The sequence below is a fragment of the Elephantulus edwardii genome, unplaced genomic scaffold (genome assembly GCF_000299155.1).
Source record: "Elephantulus edwardii isolate Elephantulus edwardi_28Jun2011 unplaced genomic scaffold, EleEdw1.0 scaffold00014, whole genome shotgun sequence".
Classification (NCBI taxonomy): Eukaryota; Metazoa; Chordata; class Mammalia; order Macroscelidea; family Macroscelididae; genus Elephantulus; species Elephantulus edwardii.
This window is the reverse complement of record NW_006399764.1, coordinates 491,127-506,865: the sequence shown is the minus strand read 5'-3', so window position 1 is coordinate 506,865 and position 15,739 is coordinate 491,127. Positions and strand designations below refer to the sequence as shown.

The 15,739-nt window shown below is 41.5% G+C and overlaps 1 protein-coding gene across 1 annotated transcript in view; it reads right to left on the bottom strand.

Moving 5' to 3' along the window:
- Positions 1–15,739, bottom strand: part of DDX58 (DEAD (Asp-Glu-Ala-Asp) box polypeptide 58) — a 50,516-nt gene that overhangs the window by 2,635 nt on the left and 32,142 nt on the right. Inside the window, exons 12-15 of the mRNA XM_006881330.1 lie at positions 15,233–15,381; positions 11,646–11,736; positions 8,604–8,774; positions 7,811–7,962 (exon numbers count right to left, since the gene is read on the bottom strand). Coding sequence (XP_006881392.1) covers positions 7,811–7,962; positions 8,604–8,774; positions 11,646–11,736; positions 15,233–15,381 — 563 coding nt within the window. The remainder of the gene's footprint in view (positions 1–7,810; positions 7,963–8,603; positions 8,775–11,645; positions 11,737–15,232; positions 15,382–15,739) is intronic.

The following is a 15,739-nucleotide window of genomic DNA, read 5'->3' as shown; positions in this document are numbered from 1 at the left end:
GGAGGGACAGCACAGGAGGGGAAGACCCTCCATGAGGTGGATTGATTCAATGACTGGGATAATCGGGATGGGAGTGTCAGAGACAGTGCGACTGGCACAGGACAGAGCAGAGTTTAGGGCTGTTGTACATAGGGTTGCTATGAGTCACAGGTGACTCGACGGCACATAACAACATGTTATTATTCATATACAACTTTGATCACATAGTACCTGACTTTGAAAAATCTCACAGATAATTGGTTTCCCTAATTCCTTTTCTTACTATTCATTATGTTACTAGAAAATCATGATTCAGCTACCTAATGCCAGAAAAACCAATCTTGGGGGCAGAAGTTGGAATGGAAAAAACAGAAGATTTACTATTCTGTACATACCATCAAATCAGAGCCAATTCATAGCTGACCCTCCCGAAGGTTTTCAGAGACTGTAAATCACCCAAGAGGAGATCGCCCATCTTACTCTCAATGAGTAGCTGGTAGATTTCAACTGCCTGCCCTTGAAGTGACAGTGTAACTCCCTATTACTAAGGCATCAGAGTTGCCAATTTGCTAGGGCCAACTGGCAATATCATGATGAATGGTGAAGAGATTGAAATAGTTAACAGTTTTAGTTTGCTTGGCTCCACAATCAACAGTCTTGGTACCAGCAGCCAGGAAATCAAGAGACGAATTGCCTTGGAAAAGTCAGCTGTCAGGGACCTCTCCAGAGTACTGAAGAACAACGATGTCAGTCTGAAGACTGATCCAGGCCATAGTCTTTGCAATTGCCTTCTGTGTGTCAGAGAGCTAGACAATGACTAGGGATGATAGAAGGAGAATTGATGGCTTTGAGCTGTGGTGCTGGAGAAGAGTGTTGAATATACACCATGGATTGCTAGGACAACAAACAATTTGATCCTGGAGACGGTGAAGCTGGGCTGCTCCTTGGAGGCAAGGATTCTGAAGCTTCGTCTGACATCCTTTGGACATATTGTAAGGAGGGACCATTCGATGGAGAGGAACATCATGCTTGGGAGGGTGGAGGGACAGCGCAGGGGAGGAAGACCCTCGATGAGATGAATCGAGTCAGTGACTGGGGCAATGGGGGTAGGTGTGTCAGAAACAATAAGGTTGACACAGGATAGAGCAGGGGTTAAGGCTCTTGTACATAGGATCACTAAGAGTCCCAAGTGACTCAACAGCACATAACAACAACATACAAAATATATGAGAAGGGGAAGCTCTGGTGGCCTGTAGGTAACAAGTTTTGCCAATCCAAAAGCGATCATTGGAATCCACCAGCTACTCTACAGGAGAAAGGCAGGCAATCTCCTTCATGAAATTTACAGCCATGAAAGTAAACCAGTATAAAGTAAATAAAAATCTGCTGAGGTCAGCTAAGAGTTGGCTTCAAGTTAAAGGCTGACATATAGAAAGATGGAGGGTCAAAGAAAGAGAGGAAGCGCCTCAACAAAATGGGTTGACACAATGACTGTGACAATGAACCCAAGTATATCCTAAGAACGTGAGCATGGTTCAGGACAGGGGAAGATCAGTTGCTCACAGGGGTCACTGAGTCATAATCAACTTGAGGGCATCTAACAACAGGGAGTTCTGGTGGTCTACTGGTAAGAAACTGCACTGCAATCCCAAAGATGTGTGGTTCGAATTCACCAGCTGCTCCATAGGAGTTGTTACTGTTGTTAAGTGCCGTCAAGTAGACTACTACTCACAGTGATCCTATGAACAACAGATCTGAACCCTGTCCTGTCCTATGCTCCATGGGAAAAGATAGACAACCTCTCCTGTGAGATTTACTGCCTCTGAAAACCCACTGGAGCTATGAGTTGTGACTCAACAAAACAAGAACAGTATCTAGATCTGATGGTGTAGTCCACAGAGCATTATGTTGTTAACCCAAAGGCCATGCCTGCCTCTCTGCCAGTTCTAAATCAACAGAGGCTCCATGGGAGAAGGAACAGCAATCTCCTCCTGTTTGACTTACAGCCTCCAAAAACCTACTGGAGTATCAGTTATAAGTCAGTTCCAACAAGAAGGCAAAAAATTTGAATTCGGAGTCTTCGTAGTCCAGGTTAGGGACATGGGGAAGGGCTCATACTTATTTAGCACATTTAGCAGGGAAAGGTGGGATTATTTCAAAAAATAAAAGATTATACCAATCAGTAGATACACGCAACTGGGCTCCAATCGGGTTAGATGTTTCATCATTAACAGGATATGCTCCTGTCTGTTCCTCTTTTAAGACGGCTGCCCTCTAGAAGGCCTTACAGAACTTACTCACAGGGTACCTCACATCTTAGCAGAGTTAAAGGTTATGCAGCGGGAACACTTGGAAAAGCCCATGCTACTTAAGTAGGTGGTATATCCGGGACTTTACATGGGCTGCTTGCTAAATGCTGGCCTTCTTGATCTGAAAAGTCTCAGAGGAAAACACATCATGTAAAGAAGAAAATTAAATAGGAAAGACTGAGATTCTGAGCAAACCTAGAATTCAGTTCAAGTTTACAACAACGCTTTCCTTCCTATTCACTGAAAAGATCATCTCTGATAAATCATCCTATTAAATGTTAACAGAAAGGGTGTGATTGCAGGTGGTGAGGCAACTGCAACCTTCAGGGGTTTCAGAAGTTTTCTTCAAAATTGTCCCTCACGGCTTAGAGGACAAAGAGTTCCAGCCTGAGAAAAGACCTCCCTTTCAGCCATCCTTCCAGACTAAAAGGGACACTTCGTCCATTTACAATATTATCAAAGAAATGCAAGTTTCCTGTTGGTGTCTTGCTTATTGCAAACATTTAGCTGGGTGTGATCCCTAATTAATCTTTTTGTTTGTTTTTGATTATATGTATACTTTATTTAGTATTAACAGGTTTGAACATGCTTTTATATTTTTTTTCATTCATTCATTCATTGTTAAACATTTTCCTCCCTGTCCCTCTTCCTCCCCAGTTGGTTGTTTTCTTTGATGGAAAAAAGTTATTTTCATTGTTATAAACAGTCATCCCCCACAGACCACTTTACTGTGCAACTCTTATTCTGGATTCTTGTCATGCCAATGATACCTAATCATATATTCCTTTTATACAGTTCTCTCCCTCATTTGTTTCAATGCTGTATACATTATTTATCCCCTCTTTTCTTAGTTTCCTCCCAAGCCCTGTATCAGTCCTGTTCTATAACAGTGGCATTATATAGTATTTGTCTTTTTGTGACTGAGATATTTCATTCAGCATAATTTCCTCCAGGGTCACCCATTTTGTATATTTAATGAGTTCTTTGTTTTTCAGTGCTGCGTAACATTCCATTGTGTGAATATACCACAGCTTCTCTATCCATTCATTTGTTGATGGGCATTTGTGCTGTTTCCAACTCTGCTATTGTAAACAAAGCAGCAGTAAATATGGGTGTGCATATATCTGCTTGGATGTCAGTTATGATGGTTTCTTTGGGGTATAATCCCAGTAGTGGAATTGCTGGGTCAAATGGTATTTCTATTTGCAACTTTTTGAGAGAGCGCCTTACTGCCTTCCATAGTGGTTGTACCATTTTCCACTCCCACCAACAATGAATAAGGGTTCCAGTTTCTCCACAATCTCACCAGCATTTGTTGCTTGCTGTTCTGTTAAATTTTTCTATTCTTACGAGTGAGATGAGATCTCATATTGTTTTTATTTGCATGTCTCTTAGAGCTAGGGATTTTGAGTATTTCTTCATGTGTTTGTTTGCCGTCTGAATGTCTTCTTTGGTGAAGTGTCTGTTCATATCCTGTGCCTACTTTGCAATTGGATTGTATACCTTTATCTTGTTGTGGTGCCTAATTAACCTTTTAATGTCTTCATCATGCAACAGACAGAAAAGCAACAGGAACTGTTTAATACAGGTTGAATCTAATATATCTTCAAGAATATTTTAAAAGAAAGAGAATCGTGCTTTTAGTATAGAAGGACAATTGAAAGAGGCCTCTTTCTTAAGCTGAAGCCTTTGGTTGAGGTTTGCATCTCCACCCTGAAATCTATAGTTAACATTCACTCCTTTTTCCATAAAGTAAAAGATAAGACGTCTGGCCTAATATCAAAGACGACTTTTCCAGTAAATAAGAGGGAGGAACCTTAGCTGGATACTTCTGGGTTTGCTTTGAATCATAGACTGTCTGCTCATTTCATTTTCCTCTTTACATGATGTGCTGAGTAAAACTGCCTTTCTTTCCTAGCAAAGTATTTTCCCTGAGATGGTTCAGATCCAGAAGGTTGGCATTCAGCTAACACAGGCAGCCCCAGATGTGCCTTCATCACCAGGCCCGGAGAACAATGACACAAACAGCGTCAGGTGTTCCTGCCTAACAGCCTTTGGCTTTGCTAAACAATTCCTGTTTCAGTGATCTGAAAAGAGTTTTCAGGTACCATGTGTACTCAGAGTGACTTTGTAACATCTGGAGAGTAACCGTGAGGAGGCCACAGTGCAAATCCTGTCACGATGAAGCATCTAGCCAGATAGACTCCATCTTTAAAAAGGAAACTTAGAGTGTGTGTCCTGTGATGATTAAACACCTAACTGGATAGACACCTTCTCAGGGGTGAGCTGGGAGTATCTTCTGATTTGTATAATATCTTCTTTTCTAAGACAAAGTTCTTTCCCTCCTAAAAGTGCTAAATAAAACAAGAACTTTCCCCTACTCTCTTGACTCAATCTGCAAATGTTCCCTCAAAAGTTCTCTTCCTTGAGATAAATTTGGGACATTCACATTCCCTGGTCTCCTATGTACCTGTAGTAAATCTACTTATTCCATTCCAATCCATCTCCACGATTGGTTCTTTCCAAGAGCAGGTGACAGAACCTTGGCTTTGTAGGATCTCTTCCACATGGATTTCTGTGAGGTCTATATGTGCTGATTTGAATGTCTGCAGGGGTTGGAGAGTTCCATGTGGAAGTCACAGTTACTGTCCCTGTGGGTAGACTAGCTCCCTCCTCCTCATAATCATCTAACCAGTTACTGATAGGAGCTCTGGTGGCCTAGTAGTAGGGTGCTATGCTATCAAACCAAAGAAAAGTGGTTCAAATCCACCAACTGCTCTGTGGGAGAAACGTGGACAATCCCCGCCTGTGTGATTTACAGCCTCTGGAAACCCACTGGAAGGTGAGCTGTGAGTTGGTTTCCAATTTGATGGTACATACCAACAACAGTTACTGTTAATCCATAAAGAATCTATTGATCACTACAGCACTTCCAAAGTCAAATGAAATTTAACTGCAATATTTAAAAATGGAGCTTGTAAGTTCCAATCAAAATAGGTGCTAGTGACAACAGCAACTTAGCCATATGGATGAGCTTAGGGGGCCGTAAACTTATGTTATTAGAGGTAAAATACTTTGTAAAAGGAGAGCAAGAATAAATACACATTTTTTTAAAAAATATGGAACACTTCAGGGAGCTCTGGTGGCCTAGTGGCAAGAAGCTGCACTGCAATCCCAGAGGTATATGGTTCGAATCCACCAGATGCTTTGCTGGAGAAGGAGGGCCAATCTTCTCCTGTACCTGTCAGATCCCATTTGATGGTACACACAAAATAATAAAATTTTTAAAAAAATTTTAAACAAATATGGAACACTTCACAAATTTGTGTGTCATCCTTGCGAATCTTCTCTGTATTGTTCCAGTTTTAGTATACACGCTGCCGAAGTGAGCACTGAATACACATCTTGTAGAATGTCATCAATGTCACTGAATTGTTCACAGATAAATCGCTGTACTGGTGTATGTTTGTTTTCAGACATGCACATAGAGAGAGAGCATGAGAGACCAAGAGGAAGACCTGCAGGTAGAGTGCACTACACGCTGCACTGCTGACCAAAAGGCTCAAACCCACCAGCCACTCTGTCCAGAGAGAGGGACAGCAGCGAACCAGATGGGTGTGGTCGTGAATTGGTACTGACTTGAAGGCAGAGGAGTTTGTTCTGGCTTTTAGATTGCTCAGGGAGGAGATTGCCCACCTTTCCCCCAAGGAGGCCATGCTGGATTCAAACTGTCAGGGACGCATGGCTTTCTCTCTCTCTTTCTCTCTCTCCCACTCCTCCCCCCCACGCCCACCTCTCTCCCCCTCGCCCCCTCTCTCCTTCTCTCCCATCATTTCACATATATATATTTCACACATCTATATGAACTAGGAACTTTCAGCTGAGACATTAAAGTGGTCTAAGAGACTAAGAATGGAGCTCTGGTGGCCTGTTGTTGTTGTTGTTATGTGCCATCAAGTCGCTTGCGACTCATAGCGACCCTATGTACAACAGCCCTAAACCCTGCTCTATCCTGTGCCAATCTCACTGCCTTCGACAAACCCATCCCGATTACCCAGTCACTGAATCAATCCACCTCACAGAGGGTCTTCCCCTTCTGCGCTGTCTTTCCACCCTCCCAAGCATGATGTCCCTCTCCAAGGACCTCTCCCTCCTTACAACATGTCCAAAGTATGTCAGACGAAGCCTCAGAATCCTTGCCTCCAAGGAGCAGCCTGGTCTAACCCTTTCCAGGATGAATCTGTTTGTTTTCTTGGCAGTCCAGGTTATATTCAATACTCTTCTCCAGCACCACAGCTCAAAGGCATCAATTCTCCTTCTATCCTTCTTAGTCATTGTCCAACTCTCTGATACATAACAAGTGATTGCAAAGACCATAGCCTCTATCAGATGCACCTTAGTCTCCAGAGTGACACCATTTTTTTCAGTACCCTGGAGAGGTCCCTAACAGCGGATTTCCCATCACAATACATTTTTTCATTTCCTGGCTACTGATGCCAAGAGTGTTGACCATGGAGCCAAGCAGACTAAAGTTGTTAACAATCTCAATCTCTTCACCATTCACCCTGATGCTGCCAATTGGTCCAGTGGTGAGAATCTTTGTCTTCGTGACATTGAGCCTCAATCCATACTGAAGGCTGCAGTCCTTGACCCTCTGCAGCAAGCATTTCAGGTCCTCCTCAGTTTCAGCAAGCAGGGTTGTGTCATCTGCATAACGCAGATTGTTAATAGATTTTCCACCAATCCTGATGCCTCACTTTTCCTCATAGAGCCCAGCCTCCCAGAAAATCTGTTCTGCATACAAGTTGAAAAGGTATGAAGATAGAACAAATCGCTGGCATACGCCTTTCCCAATTTTGAACCAAGCAGTGTTTCCTTGCTCTGTTCTGACGACTGCCTCTTGGTCCAAGTATAGGTTTCGCATTAGAACAATCAAGTATTCAAGGATTCCCATTCTTCTCAGAGTCAACCATAGTTTTTTATGATCCACATAGTCAAATACCTTTGCATAATCAATGAAACACAGATAGACAGTCTTCTGGTATTCTCGGCTTTCAGCTAAGATCCATCCAACACCAGCTACAATATCCCTAGTACCACGACCCCTTCTAAAGAAACTCTGCTGCGACCTTGAAGGCACACGGTTTGAATCCACCAGCTGTTCCACAGAGAAAGATGGTCAGTCTCCTCCTGTGAGATTAACTGCCTCTGAAAACCGGCTGGAGAGTCAGCTATGGGTCAGTTCCAACTCTACAGTACACAACTTTTAAATATTAAACTATATTTACTTTTTATTAAGGTATATTTTAATAATATTATTATCTATTATTAAAATATCATTTCATATTATTAAGACTTCAAAGCAGTAAATATGATATGCACTGAGGACAAAACTTTAAGCATCCACTTACTATTTGAAAGCAGTGTTCTCTAAATACTGTGACAGAAGAATTATGATCAGAGTCTCCATTTGCTATTTATGCTCAGATTTTGGAAAAGTAATACAGACAGCTTTGACTTACTTTTTTCTTAAATGCTGCTTCATCCTCTTGCTGAAGGCTTAGAATGGAGTCATTCATCAATTTTTCTTTGTGTATATTCATTTTTTCTTTTTCAATTACCTCAGCATTACTGGTCAGAAGGAAGCACTTGCTACCTCTTGCTCTTCCCCTGCCTATCAGAAAAGCAACGTTTTATTTGGTGTCTTTGACTTAAAAAAAATCAAATACAATCTACAAAAAGGCAAATTCAAGAACAGGGGTATTCCTACAATTCCCTTCTGGCTCACTGAATTCTGCTTTCAAAGGAAGCTGTGCTGTGAGGTGTAGGTGTGACTCTGCCTCCTAATTGTGTCCATGGACAACAAACCAAATTTGCTTACAGAGGGTCTCAAGTGTGCATCTGAGTGGACATTATCAGAAACGCTGCTTTAAATAGAGACCAGCACAAACCCTTCTGTTAGATAAGTGGGAGGAAACAGCAATGACTGAAAAACAACAGATCAATAGCTCCTCCCTCAAGAGCCTTTGAGGCAATGGAGAATTCCTTCCATGAATATGTGTGTCGAGGATGGACAATTAAGTCATATAGAAATGCCATAATGGTAACCAACGACCCAGTGCTGGCCGGGTCAATCCACGTGGCCAGTGATAGCAGAGCCCACTCTACCTGTGCTCACATCCCTGAACATGGCTCCGTAAAGAAAAAAGGCTAGAAACAAGCATCACACACATACACACGAACACACACACACACACACACACACACACACACACCCCAGACACAACACAACAATGATATCAAAGCTTCTCTCACCTCTCGTCTGAATCATTTTGATGACATTGCCCACATATTCATACAGGATGACGAGATTGCACTGCGCAATGTCGATGCCCTCATCTGCCACTGAGGTAGCAATTAGAATCTTGTTTTCACTGTCGGATCTGAATGTGTCCAACACACACTTCTGTGCTGGGAGGGTCATACCTGTGTCACAGTGAGAGGGCATTATTATATATTATACTGTTACCAAAGAAGTAAATTTCCACTTGACAGAAGTAGTTATTAAAATATGGAATGGTTCTCACATGGCAGATACGGTGACAAATACTTTATACTCAGTATCTCGTAACAACCAAAAGGAATAGAGTGTATGCCTAACCTTTTAAAAAGGACCTGAAAGTGGTATCTCATAGCTTGGATTCTGTCACAAGCCTGGGATCAAATCCCAGCTCTAACACTTACTCACTCTGTGACCTCAGAGATACCAAGATCAATGCTGTCTTTTCTACAAACATATCAATGGCTAATAGTAATACCTGCACGTTTGTTTAGGGATCTCTGTTGGCATAGCCCATAGAGACTTTTGCTGCCAAAGGCTGCACCTCTCTGGTGCTTCTAATCCACTAGGGACTCTGTGGGAGAAAGATGAGCATTCTCCTCCCATGTAATTGTTGCTATGTGTCATTAAGTCGGAACCCACTCATAAACCCTTCAGCAGGTTTTCAGAAACTGCAAAACGCACAGGGGAAGACTGGCCATCTTTCTTCCTCAAAGTAGCTGGTGGACTCAAACCGCTGCCTGCCTCTGAGTTGGCAGTACAATTCTCAAACCCGCTGGAGGATCAGCTATGAATTGGTTCTGACTCTGCAACAATTAACTGAGTGTTTGTTGTTACATTTTAGTGACAGAACACATTGAAGTCTAAAGGAACTGGAGCAATTGTTACAATTTCCTTTTATAGATGAGGGTCATGAGGTTCTGGATTATGATAAACTGACAGGTTTGTTAGAGGCAGAGACAGGATCTGAAACTAAAGTCTAGCACTCAGTCTGTACACGTATATTAGAGGAGTATCTATCTCTCCCTCTCTTCTGTTCTCTAAGAATTACTCCCCAATTCATGACCCAGACAATGCTATCTGCTCTCCAAATTCTATGTCTTTATCCAGCTGGGCACATGGCTAAATAATCCCACAGGCAGGTGGCTTGCATCCACCAGCTGCTCCACGGGAGGATGGGCATTTCCCTCCTGTGTGATTTACTGCTTCTGAAAACTCACTGGATGGTCAGTTATGGATCGGTTCTGACTCAACAGCACACAACAACAACACAGCCTTCCCTGCAGTTAAGAGAGCCTTCTGACTTAATTCCCACTAATAATTAAGTGAACAGAAGTGAAGTTTCTTTTAAATCTCACTCCTTTCATTGTTCATCACCAGACTGAAGAACACAACAAAGGATTTGGAGAACCCATTGGATGACAGAGGAACAAGAAGCCCCAAATGTGTGAAGGTGCAGGAGCAGAGCCCCAAGTCCTACAGTCACAGTACTGGACTACATTGTAAGTGAGAAATACTGTGTAGTACCTCCCCACGATGTTGGGATTGTCTGTTAAAACAACTGGACAACTTCGATGGACATAAACCCACAGACCCTGTCCCCTGGCTATAGCTTGCTGGATTGAAAGAACATATGAACCAAAATGATGGACCAATCAGATCGTCCTTCTGTGAATCTGACACTGGTTTTGGAGACAGGCAGTTAATTGGGGAGTTATGGGAGAGCCATGGGCAGCTAAACTGAAAGAATGCCCTAAAGAACGAACAGCACGGAACTGACTGTAGGGTTCAGACGACGTCCTAGTCTCAGTTCCTACAGCCCCTGAAGCTCAAGCACACTTCCTGATCCTGGTTCTGTAGAATGACCAGTTGAAATTAACGTCTTTTGCTTGGATCAACGTACATGGTTTCTGCTCCTTGGAGAAAGAAAGGATCTTGACTGAAACAGGCACACTATGTTCTAATATCCTATGGTCTTAAAAACTAAACTTATTTTTTTTTTACTAGAGTGAAATCAGAATGGAGAAATGAGCAAGTTCATGTGATTTCGTAAAATATCTACAAAAGTGATTCAAGGAAGATGCACATTAAAAGTCAAGCCTTATGGGTCTCAAAGACCCACTTACATTTATGTATTAGTTCAACTATCTTTCTAGTCTTCTCCTTACTCTTCACAAAGACCTACCACAGGGAGGTAGACTCAACTCAACTCATTGTTGTCCTGTTGGAACTGACTCAGCTGATTCTCCAGCGGGTTTTTGGGAGACAGTAATTCACATAGAGGAGATTGCCCACCTTTCTCCTGCGGAGCAGCTGGTGCCATCAAACCACCAGAGAAGCGTTGCCTGTGAGTTAAGACCACAACTCCCTACAGCTACCCCACCAGTGGAGATACAGGAAGGTAATAAATTCTCCTTGTACCCAGAGGAAAGCTAGCTATTAGAGTTTGTCAAAGGACTTAGGGGAGTTTACAATATGCATTTGTAATTCAAACTCATGAAAACTCAAGCGCACTCAGTTTTATCTTTAGATGGTTGCTTTTAACTTTTTTGTTCTTTTTTTATTATTATTATGTGTGTGTGTGTGTGTGTGTGTGTGTGTGTGTGTGTGTATACGCGTGCGCGCGCATGTGCCATCAAATCGTATCTGACTGGTACAGGAGGAGATTGCTGCTCCTTCTCCAGGAGAGCATCTGGGAATTCGAACTGCATACCTCCGGGATTGCAGTGCAGCTCCTTGCCACTAGGCCACCAGAGCTCCCTAGATGGTTGCTTTTAAAAACTTTTCAGTCTTATTTGATTTTACTTTGAGTTTGCTTTCTTCAGATTTCTTAAAGACACAAACTCACTGTCATTGAGTTGACCCTGCCTCACAGCGACCCAACAGGACAGAACAGAACTGCCCTACACTGGGCTTCTCGGGCAGTAATCTCTATGGCAGCACTGCCACATCTTTCTCTTGCTCTTTCTCATGACTAATGGACTCTTAGATCCATAATGAATGAAATCTATGCATACCTGTTGTCTGCTTTGTTTTACCACGTCCTGTCAATATATCAGGTTTCAGAAAACTGAGCTTAGGATTTTCTTCAATCCATTTCTTCAAAGCCTGAAAATGAAAAGCAAATTATTAGTACCCTTGTATATCAGCAGTTAAGCAATATCAAAATGTGTGCATGAAGAAAAGATACTTAAGGCTGTTATTTCAATAGACTATCAACAGACCATTGGAATTAAAAATTAATTACCATTTGCAAACACCCCTCCCCCACTGCAAATAAATCAATTCCAACACGGTGACCCTTCATCAGAAATCTGAGGCTATAAATCTTAAAGGCAAAGACTGCTCATCTTGCTTCCTCAGTTGTTATTGTCATTAGGTGCCATCAAGTCAACCATGACTCACAGGGACCCTGTGTACAACAGATGCAAGCCTTGCTCTATCCTGCACCATTCTCGCCACCTCAGATACACTCAAGCCTATGGTCACAGTCACTGTGTCTGTCACTCTGTCTTGTTGAGGGTCTTCCTCTCTTCTGACCTCCACCTTTCCCAGCATGATGTCTTTGTTGAAAACTGGCCCTCCTGACAACACGCCAAAGTATGTGACATGAAGTTTCATTTGCCTTGCCTCTCAAGAGCAACCTGACTGTACTTCTTTCAAGTTGGATTCATTTGTTCTTTTGACAGACAGTCCATGAAATATTCAGTACTCTTCTCCAACACCACAATTCAAAGCTACAGGTTTTTCTTCAGTAATCCTTTTTCACTATTCAACTTTCAGATGCATAGGAAGTAAATGAAAAGACTATTGGCTTGGATCAAGTGCACTTTAGTCTTTAAACTGACGTCATTACTCGTTAGCACTTTGGAGAGGTCCTTGACAGCAGATTTCCCCAGTGTAACATTCTGATTTGTTGACAGCTATAAGCAGGGGTGTTCACTGTGGATCCAAGTAAAGTGAAACCATTGACAATATCGATCTTTTCTTCATCTATCATCATGTTGCCTATTGGTCCAGTGACGAGGATTTTCTTTTTCTTGATGTTGAATTGTAATCTATATTGAAGGCTGTAGTCTGATTTTCTGCCGCAAGCATTTCAAGTCGTCTTCACTTTGAGCAAGCAAGGTTGTGTCATCTCCATAATGCAAGGTGTTGCTGAGTGCTCCTCTGATTCTGATGTCATGTTTTTCTTCATGTAGTCCAGTTTCTCAAAAGATTTGCTCAGCATATAGACTGAATAGGTTTGCAAAAAGGAACAACCTTGATGCACATCTTTCCAGATTTTAAACCATGCAGTGGTTCCTTGTTCTGTTCAGACAACAGTTTCTTGGTCTGTGCATATGTTTTGCACTAGCATAATTAAGTGTCTGGTATTCCCATTCTTGTCATTGTTATCCATCATTTGTTATGATGAAATGTTTTTGCATAGTAAATAAAAGACAAATAAACACCTTTCTGATTATTTTCTGCTCTCAGCCAAGATCCATCTGACATCAGCTATGATATCCCTTGTGCCACGACTTCTTCTATATCCAACATTAATTTCTGGCAGTCCCTTGGTGATTCTGGCAGTCCCTTGGTGATAAACTGTTCTAGCATTTTTTAATAATCTTCAGCAAGATTTTATTTCCATGTGTTAATAATAATATTGTTAGGTAATTACCAGTCTGTAGGGCCATCTTTTTAGTTGGGAGTTGGGGTTTGGTGTTTGTTTGTTTGGTTGGTTGGTTGGTTGGTTTTTTAGAATGGGAACAAATATGGATCTCTTGCAGTCAACTGGCCAGTAGATGTCTTCCAAATTTTCTTGCATAGACTAGGGAACACATCTAGGGCTGCAACTATTTGTTAAAACATGTCAATTGGTATTCCATCAGTTCTTGGGTCCTAATTTTTTGTCAATTCCTGCAGTATGGCTTCAACTTCTTCCTTCATTACCATTGGTTCTCTATCATATCCTACTTCCTGAAATGGTTCCCCGTTGACCAGTTAATTTTGGTACAATGACTATGTCTATTCCTTCCAGAGTATCCTTCAGTATTGCAACTCAGGGCTTGAATTGGTTTTTGAGTTCTTTCAACCTGAGAAATGCCAAGCGTGTTCTTTTCTTTTGATTTTCTAACTTTCACTCTTTGCACTGAAAACTTTCTCCCTCAGAGCAGCTGGCATATATCAAGCCATAGACCTTTTAGTTAGCAGCCAAGCATACCACACACTGCACCACCAGAGCTCACTGCCTCATCAAAAAGTTAATATTTAAGTATAAATCTAACAAAATATGCACAGAATATAGATGCTAGAAATGAGAAAATACTGAAAGAAGCCAAAGCCAGTGTGGTAGTTGGCCTCGAAAGTAGCCCTCACTGATGCCCACTTACTGGTACTGAAGCCCTGTGTGATCTTCTCTTCTTGAATATGAGCTAGATTTAGGTACTTAATAAACATTATCTTAAAGATGTGACAAGGCACAATTTCATTTCTAAGAGTAAGTTATACAATAACTGTGGTTTCCCTCTTTGACACTGTCTCTCAATTGCTCTTGGTAAAGAAGGTTACGTGTGGTAAAGCAGCATGCTGTAAGTTGTTGATGAGTCTTCCTCCAATCCTGATGCCACATTCTGCTTCATAAAGCCTCCTAGATAATCTGTTCTCCATACAGATTGAAAGGTATAGAGATAGGATGCATCCCTGGCATACACTTTTCTTGATTTTTAACTATGCGGGGTTTCCTTGTTCCGTTCTGATGACTGCCTCCTGGTTCAAGTATAGGTTTCACATAAGCACAACCAAGTGTCGTGGAATTTCCATGCTTTTCAAGATTAGCCACAATCTGTTGTGATCCACACAGTCAATTGCCTTTGCATAGTTAATGAAACACAGACATTCCACTGGTACGCTCTCCTTTCAGCTAACATCCATCTAACATTGGCTATAAATATCCCTAGTGCCACAGTCTCTTCTAAACCTAGTCTGCATATCTGGCAGTGAGTTCTCTGTTGAGGTACTGTTCCAGGAATTTTGGGATAATCTTCAACTAGATCTTGCTTGCATGTGATATTGATTGATAATTTCTACACTCTGTCAGATCACTTTTTTTAGAATGGTAATAAATATGTATCTCAACTAGTCAGTTGGCCAGGTAGTTGTCCTCCAGATTTCTTGGCACAACCTGGTGAGCACATCCAGGGCAGCATTTTTTTTTTCTGAAATGTGTCAACTGGTATACTGTCAAATCCTAGGGCTTTGTTTTTTGCCAATTGCTTCAGAGCAGCTTGAACTCCCTCTTTCATCACCACTGCCTCTTGATCATTTGTTGTTTCATAAAATTCTTCTATGTCAGTCAATTCTTTTTGGTATAATGAACTGTGTATTCCTTCCATCTTCTTTTGATGCTTCCTGGAACATTCAACATTCTACCCTCAGCATCCTTAAGTACTGCAACTAGAGGCTTGAATTTGTTCTTCAGTTTCTTCAGTTTAAGAAATACTGAGCGAGTTCATCCCTTTTGATTTTCCAACTATTTGAATGCAAAACAGTGAGGAAAGTACCATCTCTTCAATAAATGGGGTTAGACTGTTTATTTATAAAGAGTATGGAAACTTACATCCACAAGTGCTCTGGTTTTCACAAAGAGAATGGTCCTTGTCTCTGGGTTTAAATGGTATTCCTCTTGCAAGATGAAGGAAAGGTCTTTGAGTTTAGGGTTCTCATTGCTGGGATCCATGGAAATATCTTCCAGGTCCTGAAGCTTTTCTGTAAAGGGGAATTTATAAATGACTTATAAATCGTAGAAAACATAGCAAACTTGCTACAGCTCAAACAATTAATATCTAACTATTTGACCAGAATTTTATCATATACCACTAGTATTAGATAACAGACCACTAATTTAAATTGGTACCATCTTTATTTTTTTTTTACACTTATACCATCTTTATCTCGCTATAAAAAGTTACTTAAAACTATTCTTTTGCATATAAATGAAAAGATTAGAATATTTGGTCAACTGGAAATATTGCTAGGCACAGCTGTCTGCAGGTATAATACAAGAAGGCTCACGTGGTCTCAGGCCTGGTAGAGCCGCCCTGCGGGGTGGGAGGGCAGTCGTGTC